General features: G+C 45.2%; 1 protein-coding gene across 1 annotated transcript in view; it reads left to right on the top strand.

Moving 5' to 3' along the window:
• Positions 1-13,979, top strand: part of CPD (carboxypeptidase D) — a 750,705-nt gene that overhangs the window by 232,427 nt on the left and 504,299 nt on the right. Inside the window, exons 4-5 of the mRNA XM_069615245.1 lie at positions 6,176-6,345; positions 10,273-10,628. Coding sequence (XP_069471346.1) covers positions 6,176-6,345; positions 10,273-10,628 — 526 coding nt within the window. The remainder of the gene's footprint in view (positions 1-6,175; positions 6,346-10,272; positions 10,629-13,979) is intronic.

The raw sequence follows: 13,979 nt of genomic DNA, 5'->3' as shown, positions 1-13,979 counted from the left end.
TACCATTGTAGCTCCCAAAGTATCATCCCACCCACTTGTGTCTTTCTTCAAAGCTACTTTGGATAAGAATCCACCATTCTTTGGATGGTTCAAAAAGCAAGTTTATCCGAATTTGCAGATCCGCTGCATAGCAATATTTTGTATACTGTTGGTACACAAAGGCGCTCCTCCGGTCTAGTAAGTGCATATTTGATGTCAAATCATTTGCTATTAAAGTCGTTTTTCGACCTCCCATTCTATCGATCGGGGGAGTTCTTGAAAATCTTGATCAGCTGACAAGTTTTTACACTAGTATTTGATTTCTGCAAGCTGTTTGTTAACTTGCCCTTAAATAATTCCAAATGTGATGTTTCACTTAGAATGGATTGTGTCCTCCCAAGTATTCATCATCTTAGATATATCTTGTCTCCCATCTCTGCTGCTTTGGAAATTTTCTTTCACCAGCGGGCGCTTTGCTCGAAGCCGCAGAGTCGAAGTCCCTCGAAGGCCGCCGTCGAGCGACAACATCATCCTCAGTATAAAGGGCTTTAGCGGCGCACATTATCTCAGTTCCGTTTTTCCAAGCATTGCTTCGTGTCACAAAATGGCGCATCAGTTTTTCCTCGACGAAATGTCCTCGTCATCAACTCCAACCACACCCAAGACGGGTTTTAAAAAATGTCTGAAGTGTGGTAGAAAAATTACCGACCCTCATCGAATTGCCTTTGGTGTTTGAGCCCTGACCATCGGGTCGACGAATGTGGTTCCTGTCAGGCTATGTCCAATAAGGCTCTTAAGGAACAGAAAGGTAAGCTGGCAATGGGGGGGGGGGGATCTTATAAGTCTTCGAAAAGACAAAGAGAGTCAGGAGGGTAGAGTGTAAAGTCTCAACACGGGTCGAGGAGATCGAAGTCTAGGAGTCGCTCGAGAAAATCCTCCTCGTCTTCGTCAAAAAAATCGAAGAAGCGACGTCATGGATCTTCTTCCTCCTGGTCTGAGGGAAAGGTTATTTCCTATCCTTCCAAGCACGATTCCCCAGAAAAATGGGAGACCTTTAGGGCTTTGATGCTTAGAATTTTCGAGAAAGCAGTGTGGAGAGCATGCCCCTGTTCACTCAAAGGTGACAGAGGGAAATCAAAAACTAAGCACGCAAGATCTGACAAAGTCGAGGGTGTCATCGGAGGAAAGTTCTCCGACACCTCATGAAGAAAATAATGAAACCACCGGTACATAAATCGGGGGTAACTGAGGTCAAAATGGTGTTGAAGTCTAATATCGACTCGACGCAGCCTTCAACGACAGCGTCGAGGCCGCCATCGAAGATGGCGTTGATACCTTCCACAACCGTGTCGAGGCCTCCTTCGAAAATGTTGGAGCCAGCGTCCATACCATCTACACCTTTGTTGAGGCATTCTTTAATCCTGATGCCAAAATCGACGCCTAGGTCTACATTTGGGTCAATGCCACCCCCTTTACCAGAAAAAAATCTTCCAGCCTCAACCCAGGCAAGAGTTTTTCAAATCTATGTCCTTTTTCTTTGAAGAACAGTCCTCTGAAGAGGAGGTTACTTCAGCTGGGGGTTAGATTTGGAACCAAGGAGGTTCCTGAGTAACTAGTAGACCCAAATTCTAAAATGGCTGATCTTTATGACTGCCTTCAGTCAGCCAATGGCCTAGATATTTCCCCTGAAGTAGAGTTTGAGAGACCAGACCCTGCAGATCATGCAGACCCTGGGTATAGAAACCTAATGGGAAGAGTCATTGACTTCATGGAATGGAAAACAGCTTCCCCAAGATTCGACCAGGACGGTATGACAGACATTCTTAATGAGGAACCTCAAAGGGACCCTGTCTTCAATTTTCATAAGGCACTGCAAAAGAGAGTGATGGCAACTTGGGATACCCCAGATTCTGAGCCTGCCGTTAATAAAAGGTTTGTGTGGAAAGTACAGGCCATCCTCATCAAATCCTGATCTAAGCATCCATCGCCAGAGAGCTTGGTGGTACGGGCTGCAACCTCCACTAGGCAATCAGCTTATCCTTTGATACCACCTGACCGGGATGACAAAAAAGTCAATGCTTGGCCAGGGAAAATCTTCTCTTCGGGCAGCATGGCCCTTAAATCCACAAATGTAACCTGCACTTTAGCAAGATTTACATACACCCTTTGGGACTGTATGACATCAGCGGCTGAACACATCCAGGAGGGTGAGGAAGGGGTGGTTTCCTGGCGATAGTGAAAGATGGAAAGGAAGCTATGGAGGAATGCCCCCAGACAGGATTGGACACTGCTGTTAGTATAAGCAGGTCCATGGCATCTAGCACGGTCCTACGCAGATTTGCATGGCTGCGAAAATCTGGCTTTGCTTGATGTGCAGTCCAGATTACTCAATATGCCCTTTGACAGCTTGAGGCTGTTCGGCAGCAAGGCGGATGAGAGCTTGGAGAAGCTGCAGACCTCGAAAGCGGCATCTAAATCACTCAGCGCTGCTATAAGACAGCCTCAGCAACACTCCTACGCGGGGTCATCTTCCTGCAGGAGCCGTCCCTTTAGTTTCTACAACTCTTTTGGTAGAGGGAGAGGACAAGCCAGTCAGAGGCCACCAGAGAAAACCCTCTTGTGGTATAAGAGGGAAACGTGCTAGAGCAGCCCAAGCAGCGGCTACTTCCTCTTCAGCCGCTTCTGCAGCCGCTGCAAAGCCAATCTGAGGTCTTCACCCACAAGACCCTGTGGGGAGGCAGGATCACTCTGTATCTGAACGAATGGTGGGGCGTTACGTCAGATACCTTGGCGATGGAGATAGTGACCCATGGTTACTGCCTGCCTTTTCAACAAAAACCTCAAGATCATCTACCGGGAGCCAATTCTGTCAAAATTCTAGACCCGCTCCTTGTGCAGGAGATTTCAACCCTGCTAGAGAAAGGTGCAATAGAACATATACCTGTAGCCGAGAGAAACAAGGGTTGGTAATCCCCGTATTTCCTAATCCCCAAAAAGGACGGAGGATTGAGGCCCATCTTGAACTTAAGAAATTTGAACAAATTCCTCATGAAGGACAAGTTCAAGATGGTGACCCTTTCTCAGATCCTTGAGGCTCTTCAGCTTCAGGACTGGCTGGTTTCGTTGGACCTTCAGGATGCTTACTTTCATGTGCCAATCCATCTCAAGCACAGAAAGTACCTGAGGTTCGTGGTTGGCGGTTCTCACTATCGGTTTCGGGTTCTGCCATTTGGGGTGACCTCCGCCTGAGGGTTTTCACCAAACTGATGGCGTTAGTGGCAGCGAGTCTCAGGAGAGGAGGGGATTCACGTTTACCCTTACCTGGACGATTGGCAAGGGCAAGTTCACCCGAACGAGCCCAGCAACATCTGGCCATGACCTACCACTTTTGCACAGACTGGGCTTTTCCCTCAATTACAAGAAGTCACAAATGATTCCAAGCCAAAGACTCCAATTCATCGGTGCAGTTTTAGATCTTGCAACAGGGAAAGCCTCGCCTCCCGAGGAGAGAGCTCACCACATTCTGCAGATGGTAACAAAGTTTCAAAAGGCCCAACATCTGCCGGCCTTCAATTTTCTAAGGTTGCTAGGCCTCATGGCGTCCTGCGTTTTTCTGGCGCCAGAGGCCATATTGAGGATGAGATCCCTTCAATGGGTCCTCAGGACTCAATGGTACCAATTTTCAGGGGAGATGTCCGATCTTCTGCAAGTCCCCGCCAAAGTGGCTAAAGATCTTCTATGGTGGGCTTGCAAGGAAAATATCCTCAAGGGAGAACATTTTTGGCAACCATGGCCGGAGATAGTGGTAGTGACGGACGCCTCACTCATAGGGTGGGGAGCCCACACCAACGATCTGACAATCAGCGGTCGTTGGTCTCCATCGGAGTCCAAAGTACACATCAACCTTTTGGAACTGAGGGCAATAGGACTAGCGCTGAATGCCTTTCTGCCCCCTGTACGGGGAAAGAATGTCCTGATAATGACGGACAACACAGTGGCCATGTACTACCTCAACAAAAGAGGAGGTGTAGGATCACTACCACTGTGCAGGGAGGCAATGCAGCTCTGGTTCTGGGCAATGCAAGAAGGAATCTGTCGGCAGTTCACCCAGCCAGAGAGCAGAACACGGCGGCGGACGCTCTGAGCAGGCAGAGCACAGTCTCTGACGAGTGGGAACTAGCTCAGGAAGTCCTTCAAGAGATCTTTGCCCTTTGGGGAACCCCTCAAGCGGATCTGTTCGCGACCAGTGTCAACAGGAAATGCAAACTGTACTGCTCAAGGGAATTTCCCCCAAGAGGAGCTCTAGGGGATGCGTTCGTTGTGGACTGGGTATTTCCACTCCTATACGCGTTTCCTCCAGTCACTGTGATTATTGATGAAATCAGGAGGTTGAGAAAGTTCAGGAAAACCATGATTCTAATTGCCCCGGATTGGGCCAGGAGATCGTGGTACCCGGACCTTCTGGACATGTCCATCTGCCCTCCAATACGTCTTCCACAAAGAGAGGATCTTCTCTCGAAAGAGGAAGGTCTGGTTCTCCATTCTGGGACTTCCCGGATGATGTAATGGAGAGATTGCTTTCGGCTAGGAGGCCAGCAACAAAATCTCTATCGGTGTCGTTGGAACAAGTTCAGTATCTGGTGTGGGGATAAGAATGTGAACCCATTCCTATGTAATGCTCCGACAGTACTGTCTTTCCTTTTACACTTAGCCAATTTGGGGCTCCAAGTTGGCACTTTTAAAGGATACTTAGCAGCGCTATCTATCTTCAAGCGCTCCTCGGAAGAGGTTTCTTATTTTAAAATGCCTTTAGTTACCCAGTTTCTAAAAGGACTGACACATGTGTACCCTCCAATGCCTTTTCAGGTTCCCACCTGGGATTGAAATTTTAGTTTTAAAATTTCTAATCTGTGCCCATTTTGAGCCTTTACATTCTTGCCCGTTAAGGCTCCTCACTTTGAAAACAATTTTGCTAGTGGATATAACATCAGCCCGCGGGGTGAGTGAGTTGCAGGCACTCTTGGAAGCCTCCTTACACCATTTTCCACGGGGACAAGGTCATTCTAAAGATCAAACCATCCTTCTTACCTAAAATAGTCTGTCACAGAAGATTACCTTACCTTCTTTTTACCCTCCTCCACATGCAAGTAAAGAGCAGGAGAGATTGCACAGACTGGACCCAAAAAGGGCCCTCAGTTGCTATATTTCTAGACTGGCAAATTTCCTACTATGTGACTGACTATTTGTTGGATATACAGGACACAAATTGGGCCTTGGAGTGTCTAAGCAAACTCTATCCAGATGGATAATTCTAGCAATCTCTAAATGCAAAAAATTGGCTGGGAAAGAGCCTCCAGATGTGCTAAGGGCTCATTCAACCAGCCAGGGGCATGGCCCCTTCTACGGCTCTACAGTGGGGTGTTCCGGTGCAGGATATTTGTGCTGAGGCCACCTGGTCATCAATGCTTCACTTTTGTGAAGCATTACTGCTTGGACTCAACATCATATCGAGGAGGCTTATTTGCAAAAGCCCTCCTTCACTCAATCCATGATTGAAATTTCTGGTACTCCCTCCTCCAAATTATTACTGCTTTGGGAGCCTATCTAAGATGAGGAATACGTGGGAGGAACACCCAGTCGAAAGAATGTTACAGTTGGTAAGTAACTTATTCTTCTGCCCTAATCAGCGTGCCCAATGTACCAATTTCCATCTCCTATCCTGTGTTCTACTGAACAGGATATTTACACCCCTGATGCTAAGAGATCTACAGAAATATTCAGACAGAACAAGGACTATTTAGGTGCTCTGTATAGTTTCCTCTCTTCCCCCAAAGTATAAGGAGCAAGCAGTTTCTAAGCATGCCATCCTAATATGTAATTGTGATGACAACCGTGAAGATTCATAAGGTCGCAACATAGACTGTGTCCTTTGTCTTGGTAAGCTGTGCCTTTATAATTTGAAAAATGAATTGTAATAGTTCTTTATAGTAACCATTTTTAAGTGTTTATAATGAAAAATATGAAGTTAAACAATATTAGTGTGGTCAGAGATATGATGTTGCAGTGAAAATTTCTAGGCATTCAGGGGTGGATATCTGCCATAACGGGTACATAACTTTGCCATATATGAGCTACCAGAGTTCATCAGTTTTTATTTAAAACATGTAATCCTTGCTTTATATCTTTTATTACATAGGTGCACATTGGTGCAGAAGGGTTTGTTAGAGACTTTGTCACATCATCTGGGCTAGAAAATGCAACCATCTCTGTAGCTGGTATCGATCACAACATCATAACGGATAAATTGGGGCACTACCATCGGTTGCTTGCTCCTGGAACCTATAACATCACAGCCTCTGCAATAGGGTAAGCTCAACGCCCATTAACTTTATATCCTGCCAACTATTTGTTATGGAAATCTGGGATTTTTGGAAGTGAACTTTCTTTTTTTTTTGGCATGCAGTCTAAGAACAGTAAAGACTTTTGAAAAAACGATTTGCTGATCATGGAATTGAAAGGATTCTGGAGCTAGAAAAAAGTATTGCAATGCATCCTGGAATTCCTAGCACTTCACTGGCAATGACTGCCCAGTCAGCCTCCTTCTGTCATCTCCTTGCCCTGATCCATGTTGCACGTGGTGTACAATGTATCTGAGAGACGGATGGAATTTGATAGAGACCATGTTTTTTTTTTGCTATATTTGACTTCTTCTTTGTTTTGTGCTACTTCACTGACCTGCTCGCCATTTTATTCTATACCTTACACACACTCCGCTAGCTGCTCACATACTGCAAGTGAACATAATATTTTACTCCCATGCACACTATAACACCACCCAGCTGTTTGCCCTCAAGAAGCCCTCAACCTAGCCACATTATCATGGCAGACCTTGTAAGTAGCAAACTAGAGAGAATACCTGCATCTGTGGCTGCCTTCTAAACACAAGTGCTCACCCCACATCTCACTTGGCACACTCGCTGGTTCTTCCAGGCTTCACTCAACATTTCAGATTGTGCATCTTGGCTCTCCCTTTTTCTTCCATCTCTCCTATAAAACGGCTGCCAAAATGGCAGACATTGGGCTACACAAGACCACTTCACATTACAATGTCGTACAAAATAAGACATGTGTGGCTCTGCAAAATCTATTTTACCTGCTGCTTTACTAGGAGTATCAGTTTATAGAATGTCAATGTTTTCCTAAGGAGGCCATAAATACCTACCTATTTGGGGATTTTAGACTGTCCAATGCATTTGCAACGCAGATTCTCCATGTAACTGCACCAATTACATTTATTTTGTACCCATCTTACTCCCATTTATTGGAAACACATTTTTTATACGACTGATGAGCATGTCCCCTGATTGGGAGTGTTCTGATTATTTGGTCCTTTGAATGGAGTATCTCCTTCTTTGCTTGACTGAAACTGACTGGCACCTTTCCTGCCCTAGTGACTTTCGGAATGCAGCATTAGTTAAGTCTGTCAGGTTAGTATTGTAACATTTGACCCACAGTTGCATGAACGGGGAGCTTTTGTGCATCTTCAAACAAGTTATTGTCTTCATATTCGATAGTTGAACGAAACCCTTCAGACAGTCTGCAGTGAACTGAGATCTTAGCATTTGTATTTAAGTACCCCTTAAAGAATGTTTTTCACCAATGCACCAACATGGATACATCACTAGCAACTTTCATTATTTGTTTGCTAGTGGTTTATTCCATTTTCATTGAACCCAATGTTATACCATTTTGTGACGAAATGGCTACTGCTCTGCAGGAATACATGCATGAGTAATGGCGAAAGCACCTACTGACCCCCACAGTGATCCCAGTCCTAGGGTGATGCAGGGACACCTCCTTTATCTCTTTTTGTAATGTGAGCCGACGGCAGGTTGTACTCTTAAGGAGGGGTGTGTGCTTGAACAGGTGCGACACAACCAATAGTACGTTGGTACAAAAGCAAGAAAAGGTCCAACCAGGGTTCTATAAAAATAAAAATAGGATCTTTCATTAAACTAAAACAAATGCACACAAATAATACTACTGACCACCCATGTAAAATAAAATAAAAAATCAGACTTCAAAACAAAGAGGCAATCTGCTTCTGTAGATAGGGCTGCTCAGGCACTATTTGCAGCATACAGGTTTAGGGATAGGTCTTGCAAAAGGTAAAGGGAGGCTTACAAGTCACTTGTTGCAACTGGCCTCTTCAAATCCCTTATGATGCAGTACTGTTCTGCAGCAGTGACTGCTTGGAGCTCACATATGCCGGTGATAGCAGAAATCTGGTCAGATTCGCTGGAAGACCCGGTGCACAGAAACAGAGACTGGTTGGCGGAAGGCAGGCTCAGCTGGCTCAGCAACTGTGGTGAATACTGTAATGGCTTGGATATTGAAGAATCTGGTAACGAGGCAAGTTGTGTCAAGCTGGGGATGCTACAAGACTAGAAAGGGTGTCGGAGTGGGTAGGAGCCCAAGCTTCGGCATAGAGCGAACCTGAGTTGCGCTGGGGTACTTGAGGATTCCCTTGGGGGAATTGTGGATGGCATAGAAGGCACCCAAGCTGGCATTGAGGTGGTTTGCAGAGCCACATGTTGATTCATTGGGTCTTTGGTGTCTGAGAGCCCCAGTCCAGGGATCGAGTGCAAGGTGAGTCCTTTGTTCAACCCTCCCAACTAGTAAGGTTTGTAGAGGTCAGTTGCAGGGGTTCTGTCACCTCCAGTGGCAGGATCCTGGGTACCAACGCCTCAGTTGCAGTAGGGCCTGGTCTACACACCAGTTGCCCCAGGCCTCGTCTATACACCATTTGCACCCCAAATGTGCCCTTGGGATGGTAGGGAGAAGACCTTTCTTCTCCCTTGGAGCTTCTGCCTTAACTTCTGTAGCAGAGGACTTTGAAATAGACTGTATCCCCAACAGTGTGCATTGTCTTTGGGAAGTGGGGCAGGAAGTCTGAGGAGCCACAACAAAATCCAAGATGGTAGAACCCCCCTCTCTGAACTAAACCTCTCCTCTGGGCTGCTCCAACTCTCCCCCCCCCCCCTTACCCCACCCCCTCTGTCTGCCTACTTCAAAGAGACTCCAGTAATCTGCAGGGTCCCAGGGGATCTCTCGGAGAAGAGCCTTTGTGACTTTCCTCCGGGGTAACAAAGAAGCTGCCTGGGGTCGGGTTCCACATGGTGGTTATGGGCGCAGCCAGGCCAGACAGCTAATAAACAACCAGCCCTGTCATGAAAGGGTCACCTCACCAAGCGGACAACAATGACATCCAATGATTTTAGTAATATAATTGTATAATCCCAGTAGCCAGCATATCATAACCAGCATTATATTTACATGCTAACGTGCCACCAGGATGCTGATAAACAGTTATGTTTTTAGCCAGAGGTTTAGAGGATTACAAACCCACCCCTGCCTGTTGGAACTTGATGTTCCTGCAGCAGTTCAGAAATGCATGTGACCTTTGAACCTGCCCTGATGTCACTGCAGAGCAGGCACTGGGGATCTCAGGAGATGGTCTCATCTAAAGTATATGGGTGAACTGTTTTTGGTATGGAACACTATGAAATGAAGGTCTGATTAGCAGGCCTCCCTTTCAGAAGAACAATTGCCTGCATCATTTTATGACTAAAAATGAAAAACGTTGAAGCTGGCCAACCCTCACCAGATGGCATTATGTCAAACCAAGGTTATGAAAAAGTGCACACTTGATGGCCCTCGTTTCCAACCTCCAGTGTAAAGTATATTGACTTGGTATGCAATTCTTTTTTTACATGAGACTTTATCACTGCCCTTTGAAAACACAAGGGTCAAAAGAATTCCTTTAAACAATACTGTCAAAATCACTGCGACTAATGCCGCCCTTCTTCAGGGCACAGGTTCCAACCTCTGTAATACACCTAACTGCAATCAGCAGAGCTGAAAACACTTCTCAAATGGACGTCTATCTCAAACTTTGCATTCCTTAGCGGTGGACGATAGGACACCTTTATGCTACAGGTTTTAGTCGGAGATAATAGACACCTCTGCACGCTATTGTTCAATGCAATGATCCTCTGTGACATAAAGATCAACCAATTCGGAGCATCCACTTATTTAGATAAGAAAGATAGTGTCCTTTCAAGATTGACATTTCCAGTGCAAGATGTATGATACACCTTTGTACATGACTGTGAACTAGCAATGCCTTTCTCTGTAATGCAACTAGTGGCACTTGGTCCACTTTCCATTTAGAATTGAATGTGCTAGTTCCTGTTGCACTTCTATGTGATTTCCTTCTTTTTGTTGTTGTAGGTACACACCAATGACAGTGAATGTTGAGATCCAAGAAGGACCAGCTGCCAAGCTGGACTTTCCACTCCAGCCTACTGTGTTGGAGCCAGTTTCGGATAACCCACTGGATGTGACTGAGCCTGTTGCTGCCAGTGATGTACCAGTTACAGTGAAGGCACATTCTCCCTCCTCCCATCAACAGCCTATTCAGCCTCAGGATTTCAGGCACCACCATTTTTCGGACATGGAGATTTTCCTGAGGAGGTACGCAAACGACTACCCAAACATCACACGTCTCTACTCGGTGGGCAAATCTGTGGAGTCCAGGGAGCTTTATGTAATGGAGATATCGGACAACCCAAGCATCCATGAACCAGGTAACCCCTTTTGGCACATGAGCACCTCCAAGTATAATTGAGCATGTAAGTCAGTGGCACCTCGTCTTGTAATAACGAAGTGGGGGCTTCTGTGTCTGAATCTGCAGAAAACCTAGAACTTTCTCAAGTGAGGGTCTTGTGGAGTTAATACTGTAAATATAATAAATGTTAACAGTCTAGGGGAATGAATTGGGATTAAAGTTATAGATGAGATCTTGAAAATATTTATTTACTGGCAATATATTTATAGGCTACAAAATTCCAAATGAGGGTGTCTGCAATTGAAATCGCCACTGCCCATCTTGTTTGAAATGCAATGAATATGAGTATAGATGTACTCTAGATTGACATGTTCTCAATGTGCCAAGACTTCAGAAGTACATCATTCTGTAGAACGTTTGCTATGAAAATATGGAAGTTATCTTTGCCTTTATTAATTAAATAACCAAAAGAGGTCTTTCTCCTGTAACCATGGCTAGCTCTGCATTATTCTACATTTCGAAGCCCATGGTGGCTGATTGTGATGTCTCTGCTCTGGTGGTGATTTAACTGTAGATGACAGAAATATATGAATGTTGTTGTGGCTAGTAGGCTTATCTTTTATAGCCAATGTTGAGGTTTGGTTAGCTCTTGTTGTTCATTTGGTTTGTGGTATATGGATTCGGTTGTGATGTAGGGCTAGTTTGACTGTATGTCATTAGGTCGATTTGGCTCTACTTGGGTGCCCAGGATTTTTTAGGTTTGAGGTGAAGGTGCATAATATGTCACTTTAGGGTTGTCTGTAGTGGATCCTGCACTTTTTCAATGCAGCCTACCCCTTTCATTATTAGTTTCTTACGTTTCCCGCACATGAGATGCTTTTTCTTCGTTTGTTTAATGAACCATTTGATATGACTTTGACCTTTACCCTCTGTACAGTTGTCGCTTGATTAAGATGTCTTCCTGCTGCAGCCTTTTTCTGCCAAACCTTGCTAGGGACCACATCAAAGTATTGTGTTTTTTTTTTTTTTTTTTTTAGAAAATTTTCTTCAGATCTCGACTATAACTGTTAGGTTTGGGCACAGATCAGTGATGCTCCCAGCATTTCGGAAGGAAGTGGCATTTTAGCGTTTGACCAAAACAAGTGCCACAGGGTGTTCTGGGACTTGAGGGTCGAGTTCCAGACAGATGGAACCTCCAAAGTTCAGAACATTTGATATAGATGGTCAAAGTTGTCTCTTGGCATGTGGCTGATCTGTAGGTTTGGGACGCTGACCTTTGGCTTCTGGTGAGTCTTGTATGATTAGGCATGGTTTTGGTAGGGTTAATGAGCTAGCCAGTCTGCTGCATTTGATTTGTATCTAAGATAGCAAATTATTTGCATGGGTTTGGTGTGTGGTCACTTTTAGATTGTAGATGCGGTAGACTGTACGATTTTGCTGTTTGTGAGTGAATCAGGTGCGACTATCTCCCCGGGTCCCTGATATGTTGTGATTTTGGTAAATCATCCCCAGACTCCCCAAACCCACCCCCCCATCCCCCCCTGCATTAGTTATTCACCTGTTCTGCAGGCATTTAAAAGCATTCAAACCCATAGTGTGCACAATAGACATGTGTTTCAACGTCATATATTATTCATGTGACCCTATTTCTTCACATCTTCCTTGCATGACAAATTGTTTTTGATGCAAAGGAAACATTCCATCAACAGATGAAGATTTCTGGTTTCTGCGGGGGGAGATAATGTTGCCCAGTTTTAGTGGCCCTTCATAAATGAAAGAATTGCTCTAGTGTTAGATTTCCCAATGAATACATTCTGTTTGGGCCTCTTCTGGCCGTTCGCTTGATGCAAGCAGAACGTTTTAAGTATTTGCCATGTAGAAAGACTCCCCCCCCCCCCCCCCCCCCACAGCTCTCCATTCCCATTACTGTTGATGCATTCTTCTTTGTGTGAGGGTGTAGTCGTTGACGACCTGTCCCAGAAGCAATAGGGCAGTGACATTGGTCAGCCACATCCACTGCAATGCGATGAATCCAATAGAAGGCGCCTCCATTTAACTACTTGAAAACTAGGACCAAAGTTGCCATATGCAGATCAAGAGTGAACTGCATCTGCCTTACCACAAGTCTTCTATAGTCTCATGCAAATTCTGCCATGCCATCCACTTGCTCTTTCTGTTGGAGCACATAGAGCTTCAATGTAGGACACAACAGAACTTTCAGATGAATGCCGGCAAGAAGGGTTTTTCGAAATTGCAATGCTGGTTTCCATGTGCATTGCTGGTGGAGTTTATATTTTGTTTCTTGTTCTGTGGTGTGCGATTTAAGAGCAAAGGACTTAACCACCAAAGTTTTTGAAAAGGTATGATCTTGTATAAGCCTTTTTGATGACTTAGGACAGCGAGCATGCCAGGTACAGTCAGTTACTATATTTGGGTTGCTTTGGCGTTGCCATACTGAAGAAGTATCAGTGTGTCCCAGGATCAGGCAGTCACTGATGCTTTCTAATTACTTGGTGGTCTCTAATGTATCTGATTCTGTTACCTTCCTCTTTTGCTTGAATGTTATTTTTTTTTAATCAAAACATTTATTTGGTTTTCAAGCATGAATAAGCATTACTAATAACTATACATTGCAGGGAAGGGAAAGAAAAAAGGAGGATAAGACAACAACGGGGAAAAGGTAAGGGGAAAAAGGGATATAGGGCCTTAGCCCTTGGGACCATCAAGTTTACGATGAGGGAGCACATGAAACAGTTTGTGCGTACCGGGCTCGCTAACCCGGCATCGCCTCGCCCAATTACTACATCTTGCTTGTGTCATCTCGTCAGGAGCTTAGCTATCCTCTTCCCATCTGTGCCATATTTTACTTGCTTTTTGCGGGTATCCCCTCGCAGCGTACACCCTGCGTTCTGTTATTACACAAATGTGCACGCCTGTGACCCATTGGTCGTAGCAGGGTGTTCTCTCTGATCCCCATAGCTGCTCAATGTTCCTTCTGAGAACTGCTGTTGCGGTCTTCCAGAGCAGTTTCTCATAGCGGGTCAGACACTTTCGTCGGAAATCCCGAACAGGAGCTGTTTTGGTCCCCTTTGTATTGGCTTGCCCAAGACTCTGGAAAGTTTATCACAGCATTTCCTCCATAGTTGCTGTATTTTGTCGCATTCCCATATGATGTGGAAGAAAGTTCCTTCCTCCCGTTTACATCGCAGGCCTTGTGCGTCCGAGGTTCTGCCCCATCGTAAGAGTGCCACTCTAGGGTAGTAGATGCGGTGCAGGATCTTGAGTTGGACCAATCGGAGCCTCAATGAGATGGGCACTTCCCGGGGGTACATCAGAGCCTCTGTCCAGTCCTCTGGTTGTAGTGGGCCTA

This window comes from Ambystoma mexicanum, chromosome 9, assembly GCF_040938575.1.
Source record: "Ambystoma mexicanum isolate Mex_15411 chromosome 9, UKY_AmexF1_1, whole genome shotgun sequence".
In the NCBI taxonomy this organism is placed as follows: Eukaryota; Metazoa; Chordata; class Amphibia; order Caudata; family Ambystomatidae; genus Ambystoma; species Ambystoma mexicanum.
This window is presented reverse-complemented; position numbering and strand designations above follow the sequence as displayed.